The sequence below is a fragment of the Typopeltis vanoorti genome, chromosome 26 (assembly GCF_054136105.1).
Source record: "Typopeltis vanoorti isolate ZY-2024b chromosome 26, IOZ_Tvanoo_1.0, whole genome shotgun sequence".
Classification (NCBI taxonomy): Eukaryota; Metazoa; Arthropoda; class Arachnida; order Uropygi; family Thelyphonidae; genus Typopeltis; species Typopeltis vanoorti.
The window spans coordinates 29,805,964-29,833,891 of NC_143574.1; the positions used below are offsets into that span (position 1 = coordinate 29,805,964).

At 37.0% G+C, this 27,928-nt stretch overlaps 1 protein-coding gene across 2 annotated transcripts in view; it reads right to left on the reverse strand.

Annotated features, from left to right (window-relative positions):
• Window positions 1-27,928, reverse strand: part of Kaz (E3 ubiquitin-protein transferase Katazuke) — a 204,426-nt gene that overhangs the window by 112,788 nt on the left and 63,710 nt on the right. For both annotated transcript variants that reach the window (XM_090414968.1, XM_090414969.1), the window contains exon 3: window positions 13,750-13,874. In XM_090414968.1, the coding sequence (XP_090271094.1) occupies window positions 13,750-13,839 (90 nt within the window). In that variant the 5' untranslated portion in view covers window positions 13,840-13,874. The remainder of the gene's footprint in view (window positions 1-13,749; window positions 13,875-27,928) is intronic.

The window sequence follows — 27,928 nt, forward strand, 5'->3', positions numbered from 1 at the left end:
AAACCTCAGTGTTATGAAGTGTTGTCGAACGAGTGCATGAAACCTGCAAAAATCCGACGACATTAAGAAACTAAACATTGTGATTTTAAAATAAGCCAATTGAATTTTTTCAGCAACCCTTAGGGACATTAAATCATGGGAAAGATATAGTTTCAGCCATGGGTTTGATTAATAGCAAGGCACTGGAAGTATCCTATATCTTAAGTTTGTGCATAGCGAAAACAGGGAAAGCCCATTCTATTGGGAAAAATTTACTACTTCCCAGCTATAAAAAGTGTGGTAAAAACTATGTTTGGCAACAAGTTACTAAAAGATTTTGATTTGATTCCTCTTTCAAATGACACTGTCGGTCGCAGAATTAATGATATGGCAGGTGATATAGAATCTCAGTTATCGAAAGAGTTACGAAGAGCCCTTATTATGAGTTACAAATAGACAAGACTACTGATTTTACACATGATGCGCAGTTAATATGCTATGTAAGATATGCCATGATAACAACATTCATGACGATATTCTGTTTTGTAGAACTTTGTCATCCTGAACAACTAGAGAAGAAACATTTCACATTCTCAATAATTACATAATACACAAAGGGATCCCATGGGAAAAATGTATGGGCTTCTGTTTGCATGGAGCTCGTGCCCTTACAGGCAGGCATAGTGGGATTGTTTCTAAGGTCAAGCAAGTAGCTCCAGATATGAATTGGGTACATTGTTTCAAACATAAGGAAGAGTTAGCCTCCAAAGGAATACTACCAGAATTTAAAACTGTGCTATACTACACTGTAAAACTAGTTAAAATTTTATTAAGGCTTGACTCTTAAATAACAGGTTATTTTCAGTACACTGCAATGAAATTATTATTATTATTAAGAGAGACCTCCAGGGAGTCAGACTCATCGAGGGAGGTCACATACTACACACACAGGCTATCATACTTATTCTTGAACTCATTCACGCTGCTTGCACTCACAACATCCAATGGTAGTCCATTCCAATCATGCACCCATCCCCATGAGAGAAAAATCTAGTCCTCACTCCCTTCTTAGCAGCCTTCATTCTCAGCTTCTAAGGATGCCCTCTCGTCTTTTCCCCATCCTCCAGAAATTGAATCCTGTATGACCCTTTCAGAAGTTTGTAAGTCTCAATCATATCATCCCTCTTTCACCTGTTTGCTAGTGTCTGCAGTCTACCAATTCTCAATCTGTCTTCATAATCAGTATTCCACAATCCTGATATCATTACTAAAATTAAGGGGATATTAAATCCCACATAGTTTTAAAACCGAATAAGAAACTCAAAGATAGGAATCAGAGAGTTTCTTGCCGAATATAGTAAACTATAAAGTATCGGCGAACACTAGCGTTAGCAAATGCAAGTGATCCTAGTACGTAGTACAATCTCGGGCAACTCGTTGCAAAGGTGAGTAAAGTTCAGATCGCTATTCTTAGGAATTATCCATAATGTAAAAACACATTTCCTAGGAAAAGTATGCTGTTATTACATTATGGAGGGAGGTCACCACCCAGACCGGTTTCAGCCTTTTTTGAGGCCTCATCAGTGAGTGGCTAGACCTAATACCGAAGTGTATAGCGAAAAGAACTTATATACTCTGCGAACGAGTTTTCCAAGTAGGTGCAACCATTAAGTTACTTAAGTATAAAGAGCTAATAAGCTTCATTTCGGCAATGAAAACATTACTAAAATTAAGGGGATATTAAATCCCACATTCGCTATACACTTCGGTATTAGGTCTAGCCACTCACTGATGAGGCCTCAAAAAAGGCTGAAACCGGTCTGGGTGGTGACCTCCCTCCATAATGTAATAACAGCATACTTTTCCTAGGAAATGTGTTTTTACATTATGGATAATACCTAAGAATAGCGATCTGAACTTTACTCACCTTTGCAACGAGTTGCCCGAGATTGTACTACGTACTAGGATCACTTGCATTTGCTAACGCTAGTGTTCGCCGATACTTTATAGTTTACTATATTCGGCAAGAAACTCTCTGATTCCTATCTTTGAGTTTCTTATTCGGTTTTAAAACTATGTGGGATTTAATATCCCCTTAATTTTAGTAATGTTTTCATTGCCGAAATGAAGCTTATTAGCTCTTTATACTTAAGTAACCTGATATCATTTTTAACACTCACCTTTGTACTCTCCAATATATCAGAATCACAACGGAAACCAGGAGAAAAGGACTGTGCACAATAGCCCAAGTGAGGTCTTATCAAGGCCTTGTGAAGAGGCAAAATAACATCCTTATCTTTACATGTGAACGTTCATTTCAGCATTGCAATTATCTTTTGAGTTGTATTTGTGATCTTTGCTGCATGACTCCTGAACTTCAACTTCCTATCTATTAACACTCCAAGATCCCTAGCCTCGTCAGTTTCTTCTAGCCTAATCCCACTAACATAATATGACATTGGATATCTAATCACACTAAAGTGACTTTACATTTACTGACATTGAAATGACACTCATTTTCCCATGCCCAATTCCAGCCTATTCAAATATCATTCTGCAAGCACTGCATATCAGTAGCATTCCTGATTACCCTACCTATCTTTGTGCAGTGAATACATATCAGCTTTTGCTTCATTCTGAAATTCGCTGGCTTTCCAGTGGCAAAGTATTAACAAGATTATTTCAATTAAGGCACAAAGTTTTATTGTTTGTAAATGAATGCAATTCTGATTTTGCATCAGTCCTTGTTGACGAAGCATGGTTTTCAACACTATTCTATCTTTCAGACATTTTTTCGAAATTATATGAACTAAATCTCTCCATTCAGGGAAATTCTTTAACTGTTCTTTGCTTGGTGACCAAGTCAAAATACTGGCATAATATTCATTCATTCATCTTCAAGGTCCATTCGAGAAAAAACTGGTGTTATGGATTAGTTATGCAAAAGACAGATAATTTGCACCTTTTCCAACATTGGAATCCTTTTTTGATGATATTTTTATTGATTCTGAGTTTCTGGAAAAGGTTTGTTTCAAAACTCTGAAACAGAATTTTGAAAAATATTTTCAGAATAACTTTTATAAGAAATTTCTATGGATCCACGATCCATTTCAGGCTTATAGTCACAAGAACAACCTTTCATTATCAAAAAAAAAGAAGTTAATTGAGCTTTCAAGTGACAGCAGACCTAAAATGAAATTCTGTGATCTCGCCTTCAGTGAGAAGTGAACTTCCCGAATTATCTGAAGAAGCATTGAAAATCGTAATGCAGTTTTCTACAACTTTTTTGTGAGAAAGGATTTTCATCGCTCCTTCAAATAAAAACAAAATACAGAAATCTTCAACTGAAGTTGACCAATATTGAGCCAGATATCCAGCAACTCTGCAAGGGCTGAGAAGCTCAACCATCTCATTAAAAGTGGTAACATAATTATATATTATTTATTTGTTTAATAAAAATTAAAACTTTGTTCAATGATGATACACTTAATTATTTACTTCCAATTTAATTATGTTTTCATATGTATTCAAAACATGCTTTTAGATTTATGTTATGTTATAAATGGCACAGATTTTCCCAATTGTCGGTAATCCCCACATACGTTTTTAAAAAAATTACATACTTAGTGGTCCGTAGAATCGTTTTAGGCATTTTACTGGTCCTTAGGCTTAGAAAGGTTGACAAACGCTGATCTAGACCATCCTGAGGTCTGCTGCATCCCTTGCTCCTGCAAACCATCCTGTTTTGGATAAACAAGAACTGCAAATATCTACCTAGAAGAACCCAGACTATGTCCATTACCCACACTACATCTGTTCTGGAGAGCATATAATGCCATGATATGAATCACTAGATTGAAGTGGGGAAAAAAAAAAAACTTCCCTCTTATACAAAAGCAAGTGTAAATCCAAGAGACTATTCCTGTAATATGCTTTAGCATTACAGGTCATGCCAAATGATTTGTAATGCTGCCTCACTCTACCAAAAATCTGTGAGACCATCACTGTGAGATCCTCAGAGAGTTTTCATAATCTTACCAATAGAGGGTGTCGGTTAGAACCACAGGATCCGGCCATTCACACTGTGTTTGCTTTCTTGCCAATGTGCACGAGGTGTACTTTGTGCCAATAAGATATCTTGGTGACCAGGTCAAAATACTGGCATAATATTCATCCTCAAGGCGCACTTTTCCTAATTGGGTTGTGGGGGCAGCAGCTGCAAAAGGAACTTCCAATGGTCACGATCCTCCGCCACCAAGCTCAAGTGTTCTGGTGGGACTCCCAAATGTATCCACCCAAGGGTTTGGATATAATCTATCCAGAGAGACCTTGGCCTTCCACCCCTCTGGCTTGGCAAAGAGAGCCTCTCTTGTGGCATTCTGACCAGGTGCTTGTACCAACGTAACTGTGATCTCTCAACATGGAGAAGCAGCAGTTGAGTATTGAGGGTTTCCTGAATTGCAGAGCTTCTGACTCCAAGTTTTGTCAGCCCGCAACCCCTCGAAGGAACCTCATTTCAGCCGCTTGGATTCGTGTCCGCATTCTTTCAGTCATTATTCAACTCTCATGACCATAGGTGAGGATGGGGGACGGACTGTATTGAAGACAGCCAGCTTTGCCTTCTGGCTTAACTCCCGCTTCAATACTACCGAACGGCCACGCTCCCGCAATGTTGCACTTGCTGAGCGAATCCGAATATCTAGCTCTACGTCCCACTTTCCATCATTCGTGAATATGGACCCAAGCTATTTAAACTTCTCCACCTGCCTCAGTGGGACTTCATTCACATGTAGAGTGCACTGGGATGGTTGTCTTGAGAGACCACAAATGTTTCAGTTTTGGCCACACTGATCTTCATTCCGGCTTCTGCACAAACAGCTACAAACCTATCCAGGGTCCGCTGGAGGTCATCTGTGGAAGAGCTAAGCAGAACTAGGTCATCTGCAAAAAGCAGATGCCCAATGCTACATCTTCCAATTCTGACACTCAATGCCTCAGTTGTGCCTATCAATCCAGTCCATAAATATTATGAAAAGGAGGGGTGATAGAACACACCTTTGGCAGAGGCCAATGGAGACTGTGAAAGGTTCAGACTTGCTATTTACCCTAACACAAAACTTCGGGCATTCATACAGGGACTTGATGGCAGCTAATAGTTGGCCATCCACTCCATACCCCTGTACTACTTGCCAAAGCTTATCCCGAGAAACCTGGTCATATGCCTTCTCCAAGTCCACAAAACATGTGTAGACATTCTCAGCATATTCCCAAGATTTCTCAAAGGCTTGCCTTAAAGTGAAGGAAGATTTGGTCAGTTGTGCTTCTACCAGGACAAAAACCACATTGTTCTACCTGGAACTTTGACTCAACTATGCTCCTGCACCTAGCATATACTTTCCCAAGCAGGCTGAGCAGAGAGATGCCATGATAGTTGCTGCAATCTCCCTTCTTGAAAACTAGTATTTTTATTATGCCTGTCTGCCACTGCTTTGGTGCTCACCCAGATATCCAAGCAACCTGACACACTCGAGTCAGTCAGAGAACACGGTCTCAATTTAAGGCTTTTTAGCATTTTGGGCCGAATTTCACCATCACCAGCAGCCTTGCCCAATTTTAGCGATTGTATTGCTAAATGGACCTCTTCTGCTGTGAGACTAGTCATCGCCCCGATCTGCACCTCTTGGATGTCCAAGAACTGCTGGGCCACCTGGGTTAAGAAGGCTCTCAAAGTATTCCCTCCATCTGTGAAGGATATCCTTCTCGGTTGTTAAAAGTGCACCATCAGAAGCCTTAATTGCTCTTTTGTGCACGATTTCCTTACTCGAAGGTGGCGGATGGTCTGCCAGAATACTTTGTTTGCATTTGCATAGGATGAGTCTAATCTTTCTCCAAAGGATTCTGCTTTGCTGTCTTTACTGCCTCAGCAGCAGCTTTTCGCCTCAGCGTACCGGAAACGCATCTCAGGTAACCTGACCTTAAGCCGTGTTAGGTAGGCCTCCTTTTTTGCCCGGAGAGCTTTTTGGACCTCATGATTCCACCAAGGTGTCCTTTTCTCACTGCCTGTCACCACGCCAAACCGCTTTCTGCCACAGCATGAGAGTGCAGAGGCAGTGACAGTTGTTCTGAACAGCTCCCACTCCTCCTCAACATCTGCAGTATGCTTGGGACCTGGAGGAAATGTCATCTGCAAAATTCTTCCTCACAGCCTCATTTTCCAGTGCCTCCCATTTCACGCGATATAGTTGCTTAGACCTACCAGCGTTGATGGTAGCATCTGGTTTCTGAAGCTGTAGAGTGCAGACAACAAGGTGGTGGTCAGTTGACAGTTCTGCTTCTCTCCTCACACAAACGTCCAGCACAGAGGAAAATAGGTCTGCTGAGACTATAAAGAAGTCAATCAGAGACCTTTGTTCAAGTGTATCCCTGTACCAGGTATACTTATGGACTTCTTGGTGCTGGAAGAAGGTATTCATTATGGACAAGCTGTTATACAGCAGAAGTCCAATAATTTCAACCCATTTGCATTAAGGTCAGGGTCTACATTCCTCCCAAACACACCCCTCCACGTCTGGTCATCTGTTCCAACATGTGCATTGAAGTCACCCATTAGCAAGACTGATTCCATGTCTGCCACCCTGTCAAAAGCAGCATCTGCTTCCTCTAGGAAGGCAGAGTTTCTGACTCCAGTTAGGTGCATAGGTTGCACCACAGTCAAGTCGTGGTTTTTCATCTGGAGCCTTAACACATACCCATCCCCCCAATGGGATCTACTCAGCAACACAGTCTGACAGTTGGTAGCTTGTGAGTATCTCCACACCCACCCAAGCAGACATTGTTGGGCTCACACCAAAGTAGTAGAGCTTCCACCCCTCATCCAGGTCGACAGTTCCAGAGCCTCTCCTCTTGGTTGAAGAAAGCCCGACTAAATCTAGTTGATAGCGCTTGGCTTCCTCGACCAGTTCCTTCTCCTTCCCTGTCAGAGAGAAGATGTTCCAGTTGCCTGGCATAATATTTATAGACTAAATAAATTTAGTATTTATTATCTATAGATGGATGTTTATTGCACTAAACATCAACATGAGAGATCAATAATATCTATGAAAGCTTAATGAAGAGACAGTGCATTAAATTTGGCAATTGAATTTAGAAAAATGCCTCAATTCATTAATTCAATCAATTTAAACCTGTAATATTTTCCGTATTGATAAAAAAAAATATACTTTAAACCTATGAAACAAGGAAATTATTTTGATTATTAATTATCGTATTTTTCTGTGTATAAGATACCCCATTTATAAGATGAACCCTACTTTTTTGAACCCAAAATTAAGAAATCAATATTTTAAACATAAAACAGAACACATTTGGTATTTTTTTAAATATTCAAAGTATATTTAGTAATTAGGTAATACTTTTAAGATACATACTAAGAAATTATGCATCACTCTCATTTCCAGGAACATCATTATCTTCATCATTTTTTATTTTCGAACATTTTTATGGTCTAGTGCTCAAAATATTGTTAATGCCTTAACTTACCCCTCCAACGAGTTGCACATGTATGAATGCTAGAGTTCTGATTGGTTTATTCAGAATCAGCTGTTAATGACATCAATCGACAGAGTTAACAAAGACTAGTGATTGTCAGAAGCCTGTTCACGGAGACAAGGTACCGGCAGTTTTGCCAAGGAAACTGCGGGTCTCTCAACCGGTTACCCTCAGTGTATGAGATGACCCCCAATTTTTGGTCTAAAAATTTAAAAAAAAAAATATCGTCTTATACACGGAAAAATATGGTAATTCACTCATTTTGAATGTTTGTTGTACATTGTCTACACTTGTAGACAATGTACAACAAAGCCGCTTCTATCTCAATAAAATACATGGAAGCAACCTAATATTCGACCTACTCCAAAAAAGAAGACAAGTCTGCCGTTAAACTACTGACTCAGTGCCCTCATTGCAGTCTTATCCAAAATGAGACAACCTCCAACAATCAACTTTATTACCCAGAAGCCTATGAATTAATCAATGACTATCAGTATAGATTCCACAACTGTAGACCTACAGTAGATCAACTTAGCCCTATATCACAAACCAATGGACATATAGAAAAGTTTGGAGAAACACATACTGCTACTCAACATTTCCAGAACACTAATAGTTAGAATAAACTAAACTAATTTCAACATTACCCAAATACAATCTTTGCACCCCTCCCTTTTTTTTTTTTTCAAAATAAGATCCCAATTCACCTACTATTACTAATAGTGGTGATTTATATATCACTAATATATAAATCACCAGACAGGATCAGATTTCTCTTCTTGAAATTATAATGACATCTAACATTCGATGGCATACATACTGCATCAATCAAGGTGCTAATTTTTTCAGCTTTTTTTTTTTTGGGGGGGGGGGGAATGCCCTCCCCCCAAAAAAAGAAAGAAAAAGGGGAAAAAAAAGCACCAGAAATTTTCCAAAAATCTTTTCCTAATTAAAATTCTTTTTTTTTAAATTTATGTTCTGCCTTCTATTTCTATACTACTTATGAATTATCCATCATTGCGGATACTCAGTCATAGGTCGTATGCAATACATAGTGTGTATTCTCAAATCGTCTACTCAACTCAGCCCCCCCCCCCCCCAAAATTAAATCCTGAGTGTGCTACTGAATGCTGGTGTTGCTCAAAGTTCTATTTTTTTCATCTATTCTCCTCCTTCATTATATGTATCAGAAAATGCTTCAGCTGAGTGCAAATTCAATAGTTTAGCTACAGTATATACTCCTCTTTATCATTTGACAAGCTTTGCACTATAATTGCCAAAATTTCCAGGACATCATTATCTAGAACTAAATTCTAATCTCGAAACCATTCTTCAATGGAGTTTTGATATCCTGATATTACTTATTACCAACACGTTACAAATAGTGCCTCCACACAACCAAAAATTTACACTTCTTCAGGGTGCTACTTTACCTTTAAACAACTATTCACTCTATACAAATCACAAATTCATCTAGCAACTGAATACTTATCTCATACTTTAGATAATGTCCCTAAGAACTCCCTAAAAATACTTGATCCAATACAGTAAAAGACAATTCGGTTGTCTAAAAATCTCTTAATTCACTTAATTCTCTTTCACATGAACATTCAGCTTACGCTGTTAGCATTTTCTATATAAAAAAAAAAAAAAAATCAGAATTGGAATCTATAATCCCTTAACTTTCTTCTGTTGAAATACATGTAGCAGACATTCAAACTCCTTCACAAAACAATTTTTTCTTTCTCCTCATTTATCCCACTGCTGTCATTTGGAACAGTCTTTACTATTATGTATATCCAAAAACATTACAATCTACAAGTAATGTAGATTGTAATGTTCATTACAATCTACATTACTTCAAATGCAATGTTAACAACTTTCTCCAGACTTTTCTGTTCATCCGTCGTACTAATGAACTATAGGTTGAACAACCTTTCATGGATGGGATTACAAGGCAATTACTAATTAACTGGTCACCTAATTGACATTCAAAACACTGTAATAATATTTATAGTGGTTGTTAGGTGGCATATTGTGTATGTGGAGTGGTTTTATCTCTCCTGAAGGATAAGTAACTTTTTCGTATTTTAGATGAAAATATTATGTTAACTTATTGTAGTTTTTGTTTTAAATGAATATGTGATTGACTGAGCTATTTATTTTGTAAGTAAACAAACCGTATTTTTAAATATGATTTGTCAGCATAGAGCTAATGCGTGTAAGAACAAAGGTGGCAAAGAATATGTTGTTGGGCGATTTTAATTTGCAGGATTTTGTGCAGTGCAGCGCATTTGAAATATATTCATTGAGGAAGTTAAAGGAAATTGAAAGTGGAAAGAGAGTGTGTATGAAATGTTTCATAAGGAAGGGCCTATTAGGTAACAAGAATGTGCCAAATTTTAGTAGAGTGGTCAGTACGAATGGTAGGATAGCACTGTACAAATGATGTTAATGTCGAACATGCAGCTGTGGAACAAGAGAAGAATGAAATGACATTAATAACGAAATACTATGCTTGAATGTTATCCATCACAGGACGAAGCACAAAATTGAAAAATTGCAGACGAGCGGCAAGGGATTAGCAAGGCTGAAAAGAAAAAGGAGCAGGTCTGATGGAATAGTAAAGTAACATATGTAAAGCAACTATCATACTTAGTAAGGAAAAATATACAAACCAGTTACTGGTACAGGAATAGGTTTCCAATACTTCCCTCTGTTTGCTAATTTTAACATGGATCATTTTCAGAACAAAGCATTTTAAGCACAGCTACTTTCAAACCTTTAGCCTGACTACACTATGTACATGATGTATTTGCCATTGGGTTCCATGGGCAAAACGCTTTGGATTCCTCTGTAACTCATCTAAATAGTCAACAACCTAAAATACGCTATGTTAGAAGAAGAAGAATCAAATAACCACCTACCTTTTGTTGACACATTAGCTGCTTATCTTTAAGATGATTCATTATCTTGTTCTATTTATAGAACAAAAACATGTTCTGCTGGAAGATACCTACATGGGCAATCACATTGCCATCCACACCTAACAGTACGGTATCTTCAAAATGCTAACCTATAGTACCAAGGCTATTTGTTCTGGTGATGTAACACTTGCTGCAGAATTCAAATATCTTCACCACTTTTCTGGCTACAGCTCCTATAAACCCATAAAATACTAATACCTCAACTCTATCACTGCCTTCCAAAGCATATGAGCAAAGCCACTATTCTTAACCCAAATATTTGGAGTACGTCTGAAAAGATAGCTGAAGTATAAAAGGAATATAACCTTCACACCACGTGCACACCACACTTCAAATTAGCAATCTTGTTCCATGCACCTAATGACAAACTCTATCCTTTATCATATCTTAGAGTGCATGAAGTGCCCTGTGATTGTAACATGCCTACTATGGGTATATACAGGATGATCTGTTAACATCTACCTTGGTGAACATAAATTCATTAGTTACCATCATTATGGAAAGTCAGGACAGAAAGACCATGCTTTTAACACCCTTACACACAGTTTTAGATGGAAGTCAAGAATGTGCTATGCATAAGTCATGACAAGTCAGAGACTATTTTTAAAGATGGTAGTGGTTATGAAGCACTCTCCTAACCTCAACAAGTATGGCTGCATTAATCTGCCAAAAATCTGGAAAACACTCATCGTAAGATCAATGTCAACCTAACAATAAAAACTACTTCTTTACAATATTAGAGGGTGCCAAATTAAGACTTTAGACCTTTTGTCTATTACAATTGAAAATGTTTTCTGTACTCACTGTCATTCATGTATTGTAACAAGTAATTGTGCTCTGAAGATGATGGTTTGAAATTCCAGTGAAATATAAGCCAGTTAATGAATATCTTTGAATGATTTTTTGTTGTACTTGTAATAGCATGAAAAGAAATAACACCGAAAACCTAAGCCTATCTACAAGAACCCGTGTACTATATAAGGTGCTGACTTCCTAGTTAATTATTGTGGTGAGCTTGCTTAACAGAGCCATCACATGCACTGGATGTGTGAAGTAAGTGTGGAGAGAGAAATCAAAGATCCTACTCCGGAGATGAAGCACAGCAATAGCCACTTCATGTCTCCAACAAGCAGGAAATTTATGTTTCACCAGACAATGAAAATCATTGCCACCTAAAGGTCCAGCTGGAATTTACTCCAGTTGTCTTTAGATGGGAGATGAATTTCATCATATGATGTGATACCACTGCCATGGCTATTAGAAACCTGAAGTAGCTTAAAAAGGTTTCATTTTTGGTCTCTTGAACAGGGTTCCAAAGTATGCAAAAATAAATAAAAATAGGAAAAAAAAAAATCCCACCCAAGGTACAAATGTACTATAGGTTTACAAATTTTCATGGGTTGGAATCACAAAAAAAAAGTTACAGGAAGGTGGGGTTAACTTAATGGGAGAGGTTATTACATTAGTAGCAGTTCCATTTATGAATACAGTTCACTATATGAACTCAGAAACCAAAAGAAATACTTTTAGTTGGAGATTTGAGACAGTAAATTTTCTTTACTATAGCATAAATGCTATTTGACAAGGAATTTTCAGTAGTGTTTATAGTGAGCAACTTTATATACACTATAGTGCCAATCAAAATCAACTATTTTTTAACATTTCAATGAAATATAAGCAGGGTTAATGAATATCTTTGTATGATTTTTTGTTGTTGTAATATCATGAAAAGAAATAACATCATCATCAAAATATCATTTCACAATGTAACTCCTATATGAGGTATGACAATTTAATTCCCGGAACGGCCGCGTAGTGTCGCCTACGTGGTGATTTGGTTGGAGTCACATGAGTAATCATCTTTGCACATGTTTTAACTAATGTGTGCACAAACCTCAAGCCGATAGTCATTTGCTAGTTGGCTATTGCAAAAAACAATAGCATCTGCGTGTAAACTTTGGCATAAAAATGTGTGATCGAAATTTGAAGCAGTTAACATTAAATTTTGTGTGAAAATTGGCAAAACTGCTGAAACGTCAGAGCTGTTGAACGTGGCATATGGTGTCAATGCTCTGAAAAAAGTTAAGTGTCTTTGGTGGCATAAGAGATTCAAAGGTGGGCAAGAAGATGCGAATGATGACCCCAGAAGTGGGCAGCCAAAAACAAAAATGACAGATGAACAGAATGCGAGATTTGGTATGGTCTGACAGACAAGAAACAGTCAAGGTAATTTTAACTGAAGAATTTGGTATGCGAAAGATTTCTGCGAAGTTCGTTCCTTGAATCTCAATAGACGAACAGAAACAGCAGCAGTTTCAAGTTGTGACTGATCTTTCTGCAAATAAGCAGATATTTCCAAGACTAATTAAGGGTGACAAAACCTGGTGCTTCCAGTACAATCCCAAAACAAAATTCCAGAGCATGCAGTGGAAAACCCTGAGTTCGCCACATCAAAAAAAGCACGCATGTCACATTCACAGTTCAAGACATGCTGGTGTGTTTCTTTGATCACAAGGGGGTAGTCCACTATGAATTCATTGAACAGGATAAACGATCAACCAACAATGCTATTTAGAGGTGCTGAAAAGATTACGAGATTCTGTTCAGAGAAATAGACCCGAATTCTGCTCTGACAAGTGGATCATCCATCAAGACAATGCGGTAAGCCATAGTGTGCTCATCACGAGAGTTTCTCACCAAAAAATTGAATACCGAATTAGGTCATCCTACTTATTCATCCGACTTAGCCCCCTGTGATTTCTGGCTGCTTCCAAAATTAAACACTGCGCTAAAATGACAAAGATTTTCTAACAGGAAGGTTGGTCGATTGGTAGAACCTCTGCTACTAATGGCTCAAGAAAAAAGTTAAGCAAGTTTGAGCATGCTTAGTAGTTGAAGGGGTAAATCGTTTGATGCTGTTGGCACACACTCTCCCTCAATGAGTCTTTGGACTCCCTGAAGGTGTCACATAATAATAATAAAAAAAACTCAAGAGTATGCTGGAAAAAGAGTTTCAGGCCTGTTTCCAAAAATGAGAAAACACTGTTTAAACCAGTGTATAAATGTACAGGGGGGACTACTTCAAAGGCAAACAGTAATTGTTTGGAATATAGTTTTTTTTTTTACAGGTGCATTCCGGGAATTAAATTGTCAACCTCATATTTACACATATGCAGAGAGAGAAAAATTATTAATCATGAAACAAATATAACCATGCAAGATAAATAGAGCATACCTTTAATGTAGGATGTTCAAGGGCTTTGATGTCAGCCATTGCAGAACCGATGTTGAATCCCAAAATATTGTTAAAATTATAATTTTGCATAGGAACTTTATTCTAGTTGCTTAAACCCATCACATCTAAAAACAATATAGAAAAGTGATTATTCACACAATTGTATTATAAAAATTCAAATACAAACATGAATTAACACACATAAAATGGTGCAAGGTTAGTTTATTAGAGCCATCACCTACACTGCATGTGTGAAATAAGTGTAGAGACAAATCTCATTAACCATGAAATCCATTAACTCATCAGTCAATGGGTGAAAGAGGCTACATAAAGAAGCAGATAGGCAAATTCTGTGACTGTGTTTCTGTTGCTCCATTATTATAGCATAATAATGGAGCAACAGAAACACAGTCACAGAATTTGTCATATAGTGAGGGTATGACACAAAGCATGAAGCAGGAGTTGGCTTCCTTTAACAAAAGAGCTAGAGAGGCACCGTTAGGATACAAACCAGTCAATGAACGAATCATAGTAGCAAGATTTCAAGCAAAACCATTTAATATATCAATAGTCCAGATATATGCACCCACATTTGACAACACAGATGAGGATATTGACTTATTTCACAAAGATCTAACAGAGACAATAGAAACAATGCCAAAGCAAGATGTACTAATTATTGAAGGAGATTAGAATGCCAAAGTCGGAATAGATAATGATGGTTGGGAAAGCATCATGCGAAAATATGGTATCAGAGAAAGAAATGAATGAGGTGAAAAAATGTTAGAATTTGCTGTGGACCATGAGATGATCTGTAACACAACATTCCAACAAAAGGACTGTAGAAAATGGACGTGCCGATCAAATGATGGGAAAACCAAGAACACGATCGATATGATTATGATTAAAAGAAGATGGATAACATTAGTATAGCAGTGTCGAACTTTTCAAGGAGGTGTATATAGACTCGGATCATAGTTTAGTGATTGCACACATCAAGTTGAAATTAAAAAGACAATATAAACCCCATCATCAGAAATGAAGAGATAAAGCAAGAATAAGTGAAGCAGAAATACACCCACTGTTCAAAAAGAAAGTGAACTTTTCATAGAAAATAAAACACAGGCCAATTATAATTATTCAAATCATTTATTTCCATCAATGATAACTAATATTTAAGGAATTGACAGCGTATACTAGAAATATAGATTAAATAAACTTTAATTTATACTTTCCGATATTTCGGCGAACGTCACGTTGCCATCTTCTTGGGAACTTACTACTAAGACACGTGCACACAAGTACTAATAACAGCAAATGAGACTAAAGCTAATGTTTTCCTAAAGTCCTGATGGTGCCCCCTGGCGGGCTATATTGGTAGTTCTTGGACTTTGGGCTGAAGTTCTTCTGATAAACGTTTCCCAAATTTGGGGCAGTCTCATGCATCCAAATTTGTTGAGGTTTGGCATGTTCCTAAGGGCCGAGGCTGATTCCATGAATAGTCTTTCATACTTGAACTTGCTGCGGTGTATTACTGTGGCTTTCTTCCATCTTATTCTGTGGCAAGTATCCAGAGCGTGGTCTGCAAGCCCAGAGTGGCTGTACTGGTGAAATCGGATGTAATCCTTGTGTTCTGATATTCTGATATTTGCTGTCCTGCCTGTTTGGCCAAAGTAGGACAGTTTACAGCTGCAAGGGACCTGGTATACACCAGGTAGGTCTAGGGGAAGTGGTTGGTCTTTGGTGGAGCGGATAAGGGATGCCAGTTTTCTATGTGGTCTGTAACAAGTGGTGAAGTCATGTTTTTTTAAGATTTTATTGATTTTTTCCGAGGTGCCTCGGATGTAGGGAATGGTGATGGATTTAGAGTAATCTTTATTGTGAAGGGGAGGGGGTGGTGGGTTGTGGATAACTGGGTTAAGTATTTTTTGGAGGGGGTAGCCGTTGGCTGAGAAAGTGTCACGGATGTGATTTAGTTCAGTGGTTAGGGCTTGATCATTAGAACAGATTATTTTTGTCCTGTTGAATAATGTTTTAATAACTCCATATTGTTGTGAGGGGGGGGGGGAATTGTTGGTGAATGTATCTGCCTGTATGGGTGGGTTTTCTATAAACTGAGAAAACCAAGGTTCCATCAGGTTGGCGGGTGACTAGTGTGTCTAGGAAGGGGAGGTTATTGTTTTCCTCTTTTTCCAGGGTGAATTTGATTCTAGGGTGTTGGTTGTTTAAGTGTGTTAGGAAGGAGAGGAGTGAATCCGGGCCATGTGGCCAAATAGCGAAGACATCATCAACGTAGCGAAGCCATATGGGAGGTTTTTGTGGGGCTGAGTTTAAGGCTTTCTCTTCAAACGTCTCCATGAAGAAGTTGGCCAAGGGTGGGGAAAGTGGTGAACCCATGGCTGTCCCCTCTATCTGTTTGTAGAATTTTTCCTGCCAAACGAAATAGCCTGAGTTCATTGTAAACTGAAATAGGGCTGAGATATCGGGAGGAAATTTAGCTTGGATTAGCTCTAAGGTTTCTTTGAGGGGGACATTCGTGAATAGGGAGGAGACATCAAAACTGACCATTATGTCATTATGTTGGAGTGTAAGGTTTTCTATACTGGCTTTGAAGTGGGCTGAGTTTTTTATGTGTGATGGTGTATTGCCAGTATAGCGTGAGAGCGCTTTGGCTAAATGCTTGGCTAGTTTGTAAGTGGGAGAATCAATGCCATCCACTATGGGACGTAATGGCACATTTTCTTTGTGTATTTTTGGGAGCCCATATATGCGGGGGGGTCATAACGTCAAGCCCTAACCACTGAACTAAATCACATCTGTGACACAGCAAATGAGACTAAAGCTAGGAAAACGCTCGCTTCCTAGCTTTAGTCTCATTTGCTGTTATTAGTACTTGTGTGCACGTGTCTTAGTAGTAAGTTCCCAAGAAGATGGCAACGTGACGTTCGCCGAAATATCGGAAAGTATAAATTAAAGTTTATTTAATCTATATTTCTAGTATACACTGTCAATTCCTTAAATATTAGTTATCATGTTTAACCAGCGTATAAGCCTCTCAACAAGAATATTTCCATCAATATACTCTCCCTCAGCTTCGATAGAGTTTGGCACAGTCAATTAATTTGTTAAATGAGTTTTTATTATCAGTTTTTGGGAAACTGTTGAGGGTCATGGTTACTGCCGCTTGAATGTTTTCAATGGTGTCGTATCGCTTTCCTTTCATTGGAAAACTAAGTCGGGAGAAAAGAAAGAAGTCACAGGGTGCTAAATCAGGTGAATACGGCGAGTGATCCAACACACGAACTTGGTTTTTACTCAAAAACTGTCTCACAATGTTCGAACGATGAGATGTGCATTATCGTGCAAAAGTGACCAGCTGCCTGCATCATGAAATTCATGCTGCAAGCGATGAACTCTCACTATCAATCGCTTCAAAACTTTGAGATAAAACTCACCATTGACTGTTTGGACAGGCAGAATGAATTCTTTATGGATAATGCCCTTGGAATCATAGAAACAAATCAGCATTTTCTTTATTTTTGACTTCTCCGAGTGACTTTTTTTCGGATGCCCCTCTTCTGGTGGTCTCCACTCAGCACTCTCTTTCAGGCTCATACTCAAAACACCATGTTTCGTCACCAGTAATGATCGTTTCAAGGAAGTTTGAGTTTTTAAGAGGGGTTTTAATGAGGTCCTTGCAGAGTTCAATTCGATACATTTTATGGTCGTCAGTCAACTTGTGGGGAACAAATCACAAATTCAATTTACGAAGGTGCAAACTCTCGGTCAAAGTGTTGTGACAGTTGATTTTGGAATCCCCAATTCATCTTCAATCAATCTCATGGACGATTTTGGGTTTTCTTTGATGAAATCACACAATTTTAGGATGTTAACTTCGCTCAGTCCAGTTTTTGGATGGCCCGGCTTTTCGTCATCCCCAAGTGTCTCACGACCACTTTGAAATCGCTTAAACCACTCGTTAACTTGAGTACAGGATAAACATTCATCACCGTATGCTTTTTGAAGCATTTGGTAAAACTTTTACCAAGTTTAACACAAAAGTAAATCGCAGCTCTCTGTTTGAAACTTGTTTTCCGACCGTTCGTCAAAACACAGTCACTCTTGGCACTATAACTAGGCTTCTAATGGAACAAATGTCATAAACAGTTAATGCAACACTAATGAAGGTTGCCACATTTGACAACAAAAAGATACAACAGGTAGCATCACTAGTTTCTTCTATTTTTGAAAAGTTCGGTTTCTTTTTGGACAGAGGGTGTAGGAAGGAGGTACAGAACAGTGTTAGAAGAGAAACTTAAAAGTGTGGACAAAGAAACAAATTCGAATCAAAGAGTAATGAAGACGATAAAAGATGCACTTGAAGAATCAGTACCAGAAGAAGAGAAGATCAAGAGAAGTGGATTAGACAAGAAACACTGTCCTGTTGGTACAGGAGAAAAGAATGTTCGGAGATAAGAAGGGATACATCAGAACAAATAGAGAAGCAATATAGAAGAAAGTGTAATGAGGTGAAAAAAGCAGTGAGAATAGATAAAATTTAAATAGAAGCTCAATGTAATAATATAGAACAGCACTATGGAGAGCATAAAATTAGGGAGGTGTAGAAAATTATTAGAACCATTAATAGAAGGTGGCAACCAAAACAGACCACAATTAAAGATGAAAAAGGCAAAGTATTGATGAGTAAAGATAAAATTGTACAGCAGTGAACAAGATACTGTAGTGAGTTATATGAAGAAAAATTAGATTTACATAGTGTTGGGAAACTGACAAGAATTGAAGCAGATATCAACCACCATGTAATGAGTATGATATGGACATTTTAAAAGGAGAGGTAGAAAAAGCAATAGGATGCCTAAATCACAACAAGAGTCCTGGTAATGATAACATCACTGGAGAAATGATTCAATATGGCGGCAAAAGCATGGTTACAGAAATGCACCAACTACGTAATATGGTATGAAAAGAAGGGAAAATGCTAGCGGAGTGGATGAAATTGATATTAGTGACATTATACAAGAAAGGAAATAGGCTAGAATGTAAAAATTATAGAACAATTGCCTCGACAGCTATCTTGGTACGGCAATGATGATGATATTGACAGAAAGATTAAGAATACATTTGGAAGCATACCTTGCAGATGAGCAAGCAGGATTTAGGAAAGACAGAACTGCAATTCAACAGATTTTGACAATGCAGTTAATAGCAAAGAAAGCTAGGAGAAAAAGCAAAAATATATGTACTTGCTTCATTGATTTTAAGAAGGCATTTAACAGTATCGAATATATATAAAAGATATAAGAATGCAGTTGCAGCAGGTGATGATTTGGGGAAATGGTTTAAAACAAGTAGAGGTACTAGACAGGGGCACCCAATATCACCCAGCATTTTCATCACACATTTAGAAAGAGCAATGGATAAAATGAAGATGCAAAAGAAGTATCAGTACATGGAATGAAAATTAACAATCTGAGATTTGCAGATGACATTGTTATTATTGAAGACGACGAAAGAGAACTACAAAGAATACTGAAACTGTTAGAGGAAGCGAAAAGATTTGAACTTGTTATGAACTTGGAAAAACCAAAGACAACGGGATATGGTGAGAAGAACATGAAACAAAAGATACAAGTGGATGGAACTGATATAGAAAATGTAGAACAATTCACATATTTCGGAAGTAAAATGACATGATATGGACTGTAAAAAAGAAATAAAGATCAGGCTTGTAAAGGGAAGAAAAAATCTGAAGCTATGTATAACATCTGGAAAAGTAAAGTGATCAGCCTGCAAAAAAAAACTAAGAGTACTGAAAACATGCATATTTAACAGTGAACTGTATGGATCTGAAACGTGGGTAATAAATAAGGAATCAAGAAAATAAATTGTGGTATTTGAAAGAACTTGTTACAGGAAGATTCTAAGAATAGGATGGGTACAGAAAGTCACAAATGAAGAGCTCTATTGGAAGATATAACTAAAGGAGAATCCAATGCAAAAAGATTATACAATGGAAGCTGCAATTATTTGGACACATCTGCAGAATGAGTGAGGACCGGAAGATAAAGACATTCATGTTTGGTATTATGGATGGTGTGAACAGAAGAGGTAGACCATACAGAGAATGGATAGACGACATAAACGACTGGTGTGGAATGGGTGTACAGAAACTGTGACACTGTGCACTGGACAAAGAAAGATGGAAGAAGATAGTGAAGGAGGCATTGGACACCAACGGCAGTAAGCCCACGGTTCGTGATGATGATGAACCTTTACAAATCTTTATCTTCAAACTGCCATCCAATTTCTCTCACCTCAATTCTTTCTAAAGTTACGGAAAGAACCATCAACAGCCAACTCCTACACTCCCTTGAAGACTCTCATCTAATAAATGATTTACAGCACAGATTTTGTCAGGTGGACACTCACTTACAGGATGAGAAACCAACCACCATTACTCGATCTATACAACTAACAGTGGGGTACTACAAGGCTCTGTTCTTTTTGCCCAACCACCTTTAACACGTTGACCGCCATATGAATCAAATATGATTCACACTACATTTTTTCAATGCATTGCGTGAATCATATTTGATTCACAAAGATTTTTCTTGCAGGCCGCGTAGTTCACCCGTGATTCATATCTAAATGAAATGCTTATGGGTAATGGAAATGTGGGGCCTGGTAAACAGGTTTATATAGTTAGCACAATAGAATTTCAACTATATGTACAACAGGCGGCCTATTATAGGGGTTTTATTTTTACCCGATTTAGGCCATTTTCTAATGTTGAATAAAACAATAACAATGGTGCTAAATATTTATTTATAATATATGTCATTAGAAATGTGTCAAATCATAAATTTTTCTTCTAAAAAATTGAAAAACTAATAAACAAAAAAAAAGTCAAATAATAGACAAGTAGATATGAAAAAAATAATTAGCTGAAATTATTACTAAGCAATTACAAACTACAGTTACGCACAATAGTAAAACAGCGAACACAGTACAATTTTTCGCACTGAAGATATTTCCACCGTGTTTGTGTCGCCTTAGATGTTGCATATTTTCTATTATGTTCTTCAGTTAACTTTTTGTAGCACGATGTACATCTTCTCCTATTACTGGTACCAACCTCTTCTAAAATATGTTTTTCCTTGTCTGAAGTCGAAGTGACATTATTTTCCTTTGGTGCAATTCCTAATAACTCTTATATACTATAAAAGCGTTCACCACAGCAGAACCTAAAAGAATTTCAACTGTGAGTTTTCGGTACCATTTCACACTTCTTCGAAGACAAGAAGCATAGGCTTTTACCTGATCGGGTAGATCAATAAAACTTTTGCTTTTGTTATAGTCCATAATAGCTTCCAGCTTTTGCACTTCATTACCATTTCCTGCTGTAAGGGATTTCATTTTGTTCGTGTGTTTTGTTGATAACATAAGCACTTCACGTTTATCGCACCATTTTATTACCACCACCCCTGTGTCACTTTCTTTACCAATTATTTCACCCTTTTTCAATTTCTTCTGGGTAACATCGTGTGGAATTCCCGTTCGATTTTTTCTCAAAGTGCCTACAAGGTGTGTTTGTCTATTCAAAAGTTTCTGCGTTAATTCAATACTGGTATAATAATTATCTACAAATATTGTGTGTCCATGGTCAAGTAGATTCTCACAAAGTCCCATAACAATTGAAGTTGGAACATTATTAGTAGTATTGGTCTTTTCTGCGCCGCACTATATCTTGAAATCATATGTATATCCATCTTCAAATATAATTTGAATAGTTTTATGCCAAATTTGTGTCGTTTATTCTTAATGTACTGACGAAAGGCAAGATGACCTCAGAAAGGAACTAAAGTTTCATTAACGCAAATATTACTCGAAGGCGTCATTATTTTCTGGAAATTTTTTCTTATGATTTATGAGAGGTGTAATTTTATAAAGTCTTTCAGAAGTATTTCCACCCTCGTTGTCAGTGAAGTACCAGTTACTGAGAAGAAGATCGAACCGATTCCTTGACATAACTTGTTTGATTTCTGTAGAATAGAGGATGTTATTCGACCAATAACACTCTTAATTTTGGGATATGCACTAAACTTTCATTCTTGCTTTTGGTAAAATTGTCTTACTGAGTTTTTGAAGAGCGTATCTGTTAGTTTCTTGCACCATTAGGTCCAGCAGTCCATCAACAAACATAAAAAAGAAGTCTACGGGCTGTTTATTGTGCATTTCTTCAATAACATTTTGTTTCATTCCATTGTAGGTTGGTTGAATTCACATTTCCAAGTATTTCATCTCAGGAAGAATCATTAGTCAAATGCAGATTTCTTATAACATCATCAACTGTTTGTTCTACAGAATGAGCAGCAGTAAACTGAGATGTACTAGGAGTGAAAACTTCGGTATTACCAGTTTTATGTATCTACATTTCATGTAGATACATAAAAGTATCTACATGAATAACAAAAAGTATTCATGTAGATACTTTTATTCTCTTTCTAGCAATGAGAGAATCAGAATCTGAAGACACAGAACTAAGATCACTTCCATTGTAACTTTCCAACGAATATTCGTATGGTTCGTCATCAGATAGAACTTCATTTATCAAGGCTTCTAAATGACGTTGCTCTTTTTCGTAGTCTCCCATATTAGGGCAATTTATAACAATATTTATTCCACCGGACAAAACACTGAACACATATAACTGTTCATAAGCGTCATAGATATGCAAGTTTGACCTTGTGTGAAGTGCGAATCACGTGTGCACCGCTCGGCCCAGCCAGTAAAAAAATTCTTCTCAGGCCGCGCAGTGCACACGTGATTCGCACTTAACAAATCTATTTAGCTGCATAAAATAGATAAAAAAATCATAAAATATGATTTTTTTATGTTACTTTCAGCAAATTGTAAAACAAAAAGAAGTTGGCCTGGGGATCAAAAAATTTTTTAACATTACGGCGGTCAACGTGTAAAGTTTCTCTTCTAACACTATTCTCTACCTTCTTCCTAATTCTGCTTCACTTATTCTTGCTTTATCTCTTCATTTCTGATGATGGAGCTTATATTTTCTTTTTAATTTCAACTTGATGTTTGCAATCACTAAACTATGACCAAGTCTATATCTGCTCCATGAAAAGTTCGACACTGCTGAACACAGTTTTGCTGATGACAGCATATTGCACTCCTCCTTTTCATTTGATAAATTCTGCAAAGCACAAATCACCAACCTCCAGAACTTTAGCCTCTACTACCTTAAATTCTAATCTTCAAAACATTCATTAGTGAGGTGTGGATAATATTATTGACTTCAATACTAGCAAAACCCAGCTCTGCATTATTTCCCACAAAAAATAATCCTGTTCTTCCAATCTTACAATACTGAAATCTATTCAAGATGTGATTCACCTTCTTGGAATAACTCTTGGCAACACAATATCACAAATATTGCCTCCTCCTCTGCATCCAAAAAATTAGGCTCTCTTTTGATCAAGGCATTACTTTAACTCCAAACAGCTCCTAATTCTATACAAATCACAAATCCATCAGACCTTAGAATACTACTCTCATCTGGGGATGGTGTCCCTAAGGACTACCTGAAAATACTGGGTCCTATACAGAAAAGAGCAGGTAGATTGATTCCTGACTCCTCTCTAATACACTCCATTCACTTTTGCAGTGTCTGCAGCCTGCATCTTTTATGGCCATTGTTCAGAATTGTCATCAATAATTTTCCCATCCTCTGTCAAATTTGTCCAAATGTGTACAGCAACTAATGCTTAGCTCTATGAATATTGTATACGCGTATACCTGACAGAGATCTCCACTTTTGTCACTTTTATCCTCTGGAACAGTCTTCCATCATGTGTTTCCCAAGGAATACAACCCACAGTTTTTCAAGTTAAATGTGAATAAGTTCCTTATTGCTCATCCATGGAACTAGTGTACTATAGGTTGACCAACCTCTCGTGGATGGGATCGCCATAAATAAATAAATAAATAATAATAATAAAAAAAACAGAGGGATACCAGCTGTGGTGTTTTGTAGTTCTGATTAATCCCAGTTCTAGTTATATGAATAGCAAGTGCTGTACATGTCTGTATTGCTATGTACTGGAATTACCTTATCAGGCCAAGGCAGTATGGTGAAAACCACACATGCATCAATGGATCACTGTATAGCTGGCAACAAAGCAAGTTGTGTGATGATATAGGGCAAGTTTTCTCAGCATGTTGTATCTCCTGATACCCAGTGAACAATGTCAAAATATTACCACCTACAAGAATACTGTTGCTAACCAGATGCATTGTCATGATCATAGTTAATCAATGTTAATCATAGTTAATTATAGTTAATCTAGAAAAGGTTACTTATAGAAATATAATGTACTATCTTAAAAAGACATATCATTAGGGAATGGTTCCAAGATGATTCAAATGACTTAGCCACACTATATTAACTTGTTTAACTGGTCTCAATTAAGCATTTGTGGGGCAAGGTGAAAACTGATAGCCATCATGATAAGGATCTGCAGCATGCAATCTAAGGTAAATGTAGGGCGTGATCATGTTAGTCTAGGCAAGCATCCCTGTGAAATGATTTCAACAAAGATTAAAAGTGGTGATATTTGCCATCAGGTGAAATTATCTAATTAGAAAAACATGTAAGCATAAACAACAGTAAAATATTTGAGTACTGATACTCAAAAATACATTTCAGACAGAATCATTCACTCCATCTTCAGAAAAACCAAGACCAGAAGTTAGTTCGAACATGCCAAAACATAACATGGCAAGTGCTGTACATGTCTGTATTGCTATGCTATGTACAGGAATATGTGGAGGATCCAAGTTCCTGTATATAATGATAATAAGAATAAATTAAATAAAAATAAATAATTTTTATGTGAATCCAATTCATGAAAGGCTGCTGTAAATCTACAGCACTTTTTCTTTAATACCATGGGTGGGCTAAGGAAGATAATTGAAACCCTACTCTACAGATCAAATATGAAACTCTTTCAAGCAGTGTAAACTCTCCAATAAAAAGGGTGGTGGTCTCACACAAAGTAAAGAATATCTACAACTAAATACATTCACACACATTATGTCTAAGGAAGGATTTGAATCCATGGCTTATTAGTAAGAGTCAATACACTATTCAGTCAGCCAATAAAATTATTAAATAATAATTTATAATAAATTCCATAATTTAATTCTTCTTCTCTTCAAAGATTACGTATTTGCCTGTTCTGGCTTCAAAGTTCTCCCCCCCACACACACACAATCTCTATCCCTTCGGTCTATATTTATCCACCTCTTTTGGTAGCCAATATTTTTCCATTTCTCTCTGTATTCCTTAATTTTTTTCATTTAAACTGTAAATATCTAGCTGCTTCCGATGTCTTCATTTTTTATGTGATCCATTTTGTGCATCCTTTAATTGCTCATAAAAATCTCATTTCTGTACGTTGTTTTACTTTCATCTTTTTTTTTTTTTACAGTCTATGTTTCTGAACCATATAATAGTGGGATGGTCATTACTTTATAAAATTTTGAGTTTCTGATCTTTTTTTTTTTTTTATTCAGTATCCTTTTAATTGTTTCACAGATTTTCTGAAATTTCTGTATTTTTTCATCTCTATCTCTAAGATTTATTATAATTAAATAATATCATCATCATTATCAAATTCCTGCCATGTACCCTCAAGGGGTGTACAGGATATGATAGTACTACATGAAAAATTTACATCATTATTAACTTCCTATCTACAACTTTTCTCCAAATCAGTCTGTTACTTGACAAGACTCCAACATTACCAGATCTTATATTTCTATCGTCTAAGACACTTTGTATCGTATCAATCCACCTATATTTTGGTGTTCCTCTGGGTAGTTTTGCTGCCAACCTGGCAGAGAACACTTGTTTTGCTAATCTTTCCTTGCCCATTCTGTTTAGATGACCATACCACCTGAGATTACATCTGCTAACGCATTCCTGGATGCTGACAATGTCAAGTTCTTTCCTAATATTCTCGTTTTTAATATGATATTGCCGTTGATGCCATCTGTTCATGCCTCTAATTTTTTTCAGGACTATCATATATGCAGTCTCTAGTCTTTGGTCAAGTGTTTTACTTCTGACCCAGCTCTCAGATCCATAAGTTAAAACTGGTTTGAACACTGTCTTGTATATGAATTTATTCAATTGACTTCCTACCATACCAGCTTTGTTGATTCTGTTGTCTGTTTCAATATTTAATTTACCATCTTCACTAAAAATCGTGCCTAAGTAGCTGAAATGTATTACTTGTTCCACAGGTTCTCCATTCACAACACAGTTGACATTTTCAATGATTCTACCTATTTTCATTGTCTTTGTATTGCTGACCTTCATACCATATCTATTACAACAGCTATTCAATTTAGTCAGAGAATCTTGCAGACTTGTAGCAGATTTATTTAGAAGTATAACATCATCCGCATAAAGCAAAGAGCTGATATTAACATCTCCAATTTTGATATCCTGTTTAATACCACTTTCCTTCATAATGTGATCCATATAGATAATGAATAACAGAGAGGATAATGTACATCCTTGTTTCACGCCAGAATTAACATTAAACCATCTTCCTGTACTTCCTTCAATTCTAACTGCTGACTCACAACTCAAATAAAGACTAAGTATTGCTTGATATAATGCCCCATTGACACCATATAACTGCAGCATATTGAATAGCTTCTCTCTTGGCACCTTGTCATATGCCTTTTCCAAATCGACAAAACTTAAATACAGATCTTTGTTATATTCCCATGCTTTCTCGACTATTTGTCGTAAAGTGAAGATCTGATCCTGACAGCCTCTATTTGGCCTGAATCCAGCTTGTTCTTCACCAAGCTTTTCTTCCACAATTCTTCTCAACCGTTTCTCAAGTATACTTGCATAGATCTTGCCAGGAACACTCAGTAGGGAAATACCTCTGTAATTCTCACATTCAGTTTTATTTCCCTTTTTATATATGGGTACTATGAGAGCTCTACTCCAATCATCGGGAATTCGTCCCTCTGTCCAGGCTTTCTGAACTATGCAGTGCAGCCACTGTAAGACTTTTATACCACCATACTTCAGCATTTCTGGTCGAATATCATCAACTCCTATTGCCATTCCACATTTCAAGCCTTTGATGGCTTTTTCTACTTCAAGTATGGATATGTATTCCTGATTGCATGCCTGGTCAGTGTTTTTTATCACTGTGCTGTCATCACTGCTTGTTTCATTTAGCAAATTTTCAAAGTAATTATTTCATACTTCAAGGATATCTTTTTCTCCCGTTTTCATTTCACCTGTATCATCTCTAACTCCTTTTATAGCACTGTTTCCTCCATTCCTAAGCTTCAACAACCTCCAGAATATTTTGCCACCTTCTTGATATTTATTTTCTATTTTCTTTCCAAAGTCCTCCCATGACTTTTGTTTAGCTAGTTTTACACACTGTTTAGCTTTCTTACATTTATCTCTGTATTCTCCAAGAGCACAAGCTGACTTATTTGCCAGGAACTTTTGATATGCTTTCTTCTTTTCCTTGACTGCCTCTTTAACTTCCTGTGTCCACCATGGAGTTCTAATTTTTCTATCCTTGCAAACAACTTCACCACATGCCTCTCTAGCTGAATCAATCAGGGTTTTCTTCAAGGCTTGCCACTGAATCTCCAAGGTTTGGTTCCTGTTCTCAAACTCTTTCATTTTACCTTCAATAATCTTTGTGTATTTTAGTCTACAGTTCACATCTGAGAGCTGCTCAACTTTTATTAGCTTTAAAACTTTCTTACATGTCATTCTTTTCGATATGAAATTCAATTTTATCCTGCTCAAGACTAAATAGTGATCACTTCCAATTTCAAATCCTCTGGTGTCCTGCACCAGGGAGAAAACATCACTATCAACAATAACATAGTCAATGAGACTTTTCTTATTCCTTGCCTCTTCTCTCCATGTGAATTTGTGCACATTTTTATGTTGGAACATGGTGTTAGTAATAACCAGTCCATGTCCTGAGCAGAAATCCAACAGGTATTTGCCATTATTATTAGCTTCATTTCTCCAAATTTCCCCAAAACATTTTTGTATGCCTGACAATCACTTCCTACTCTGCTA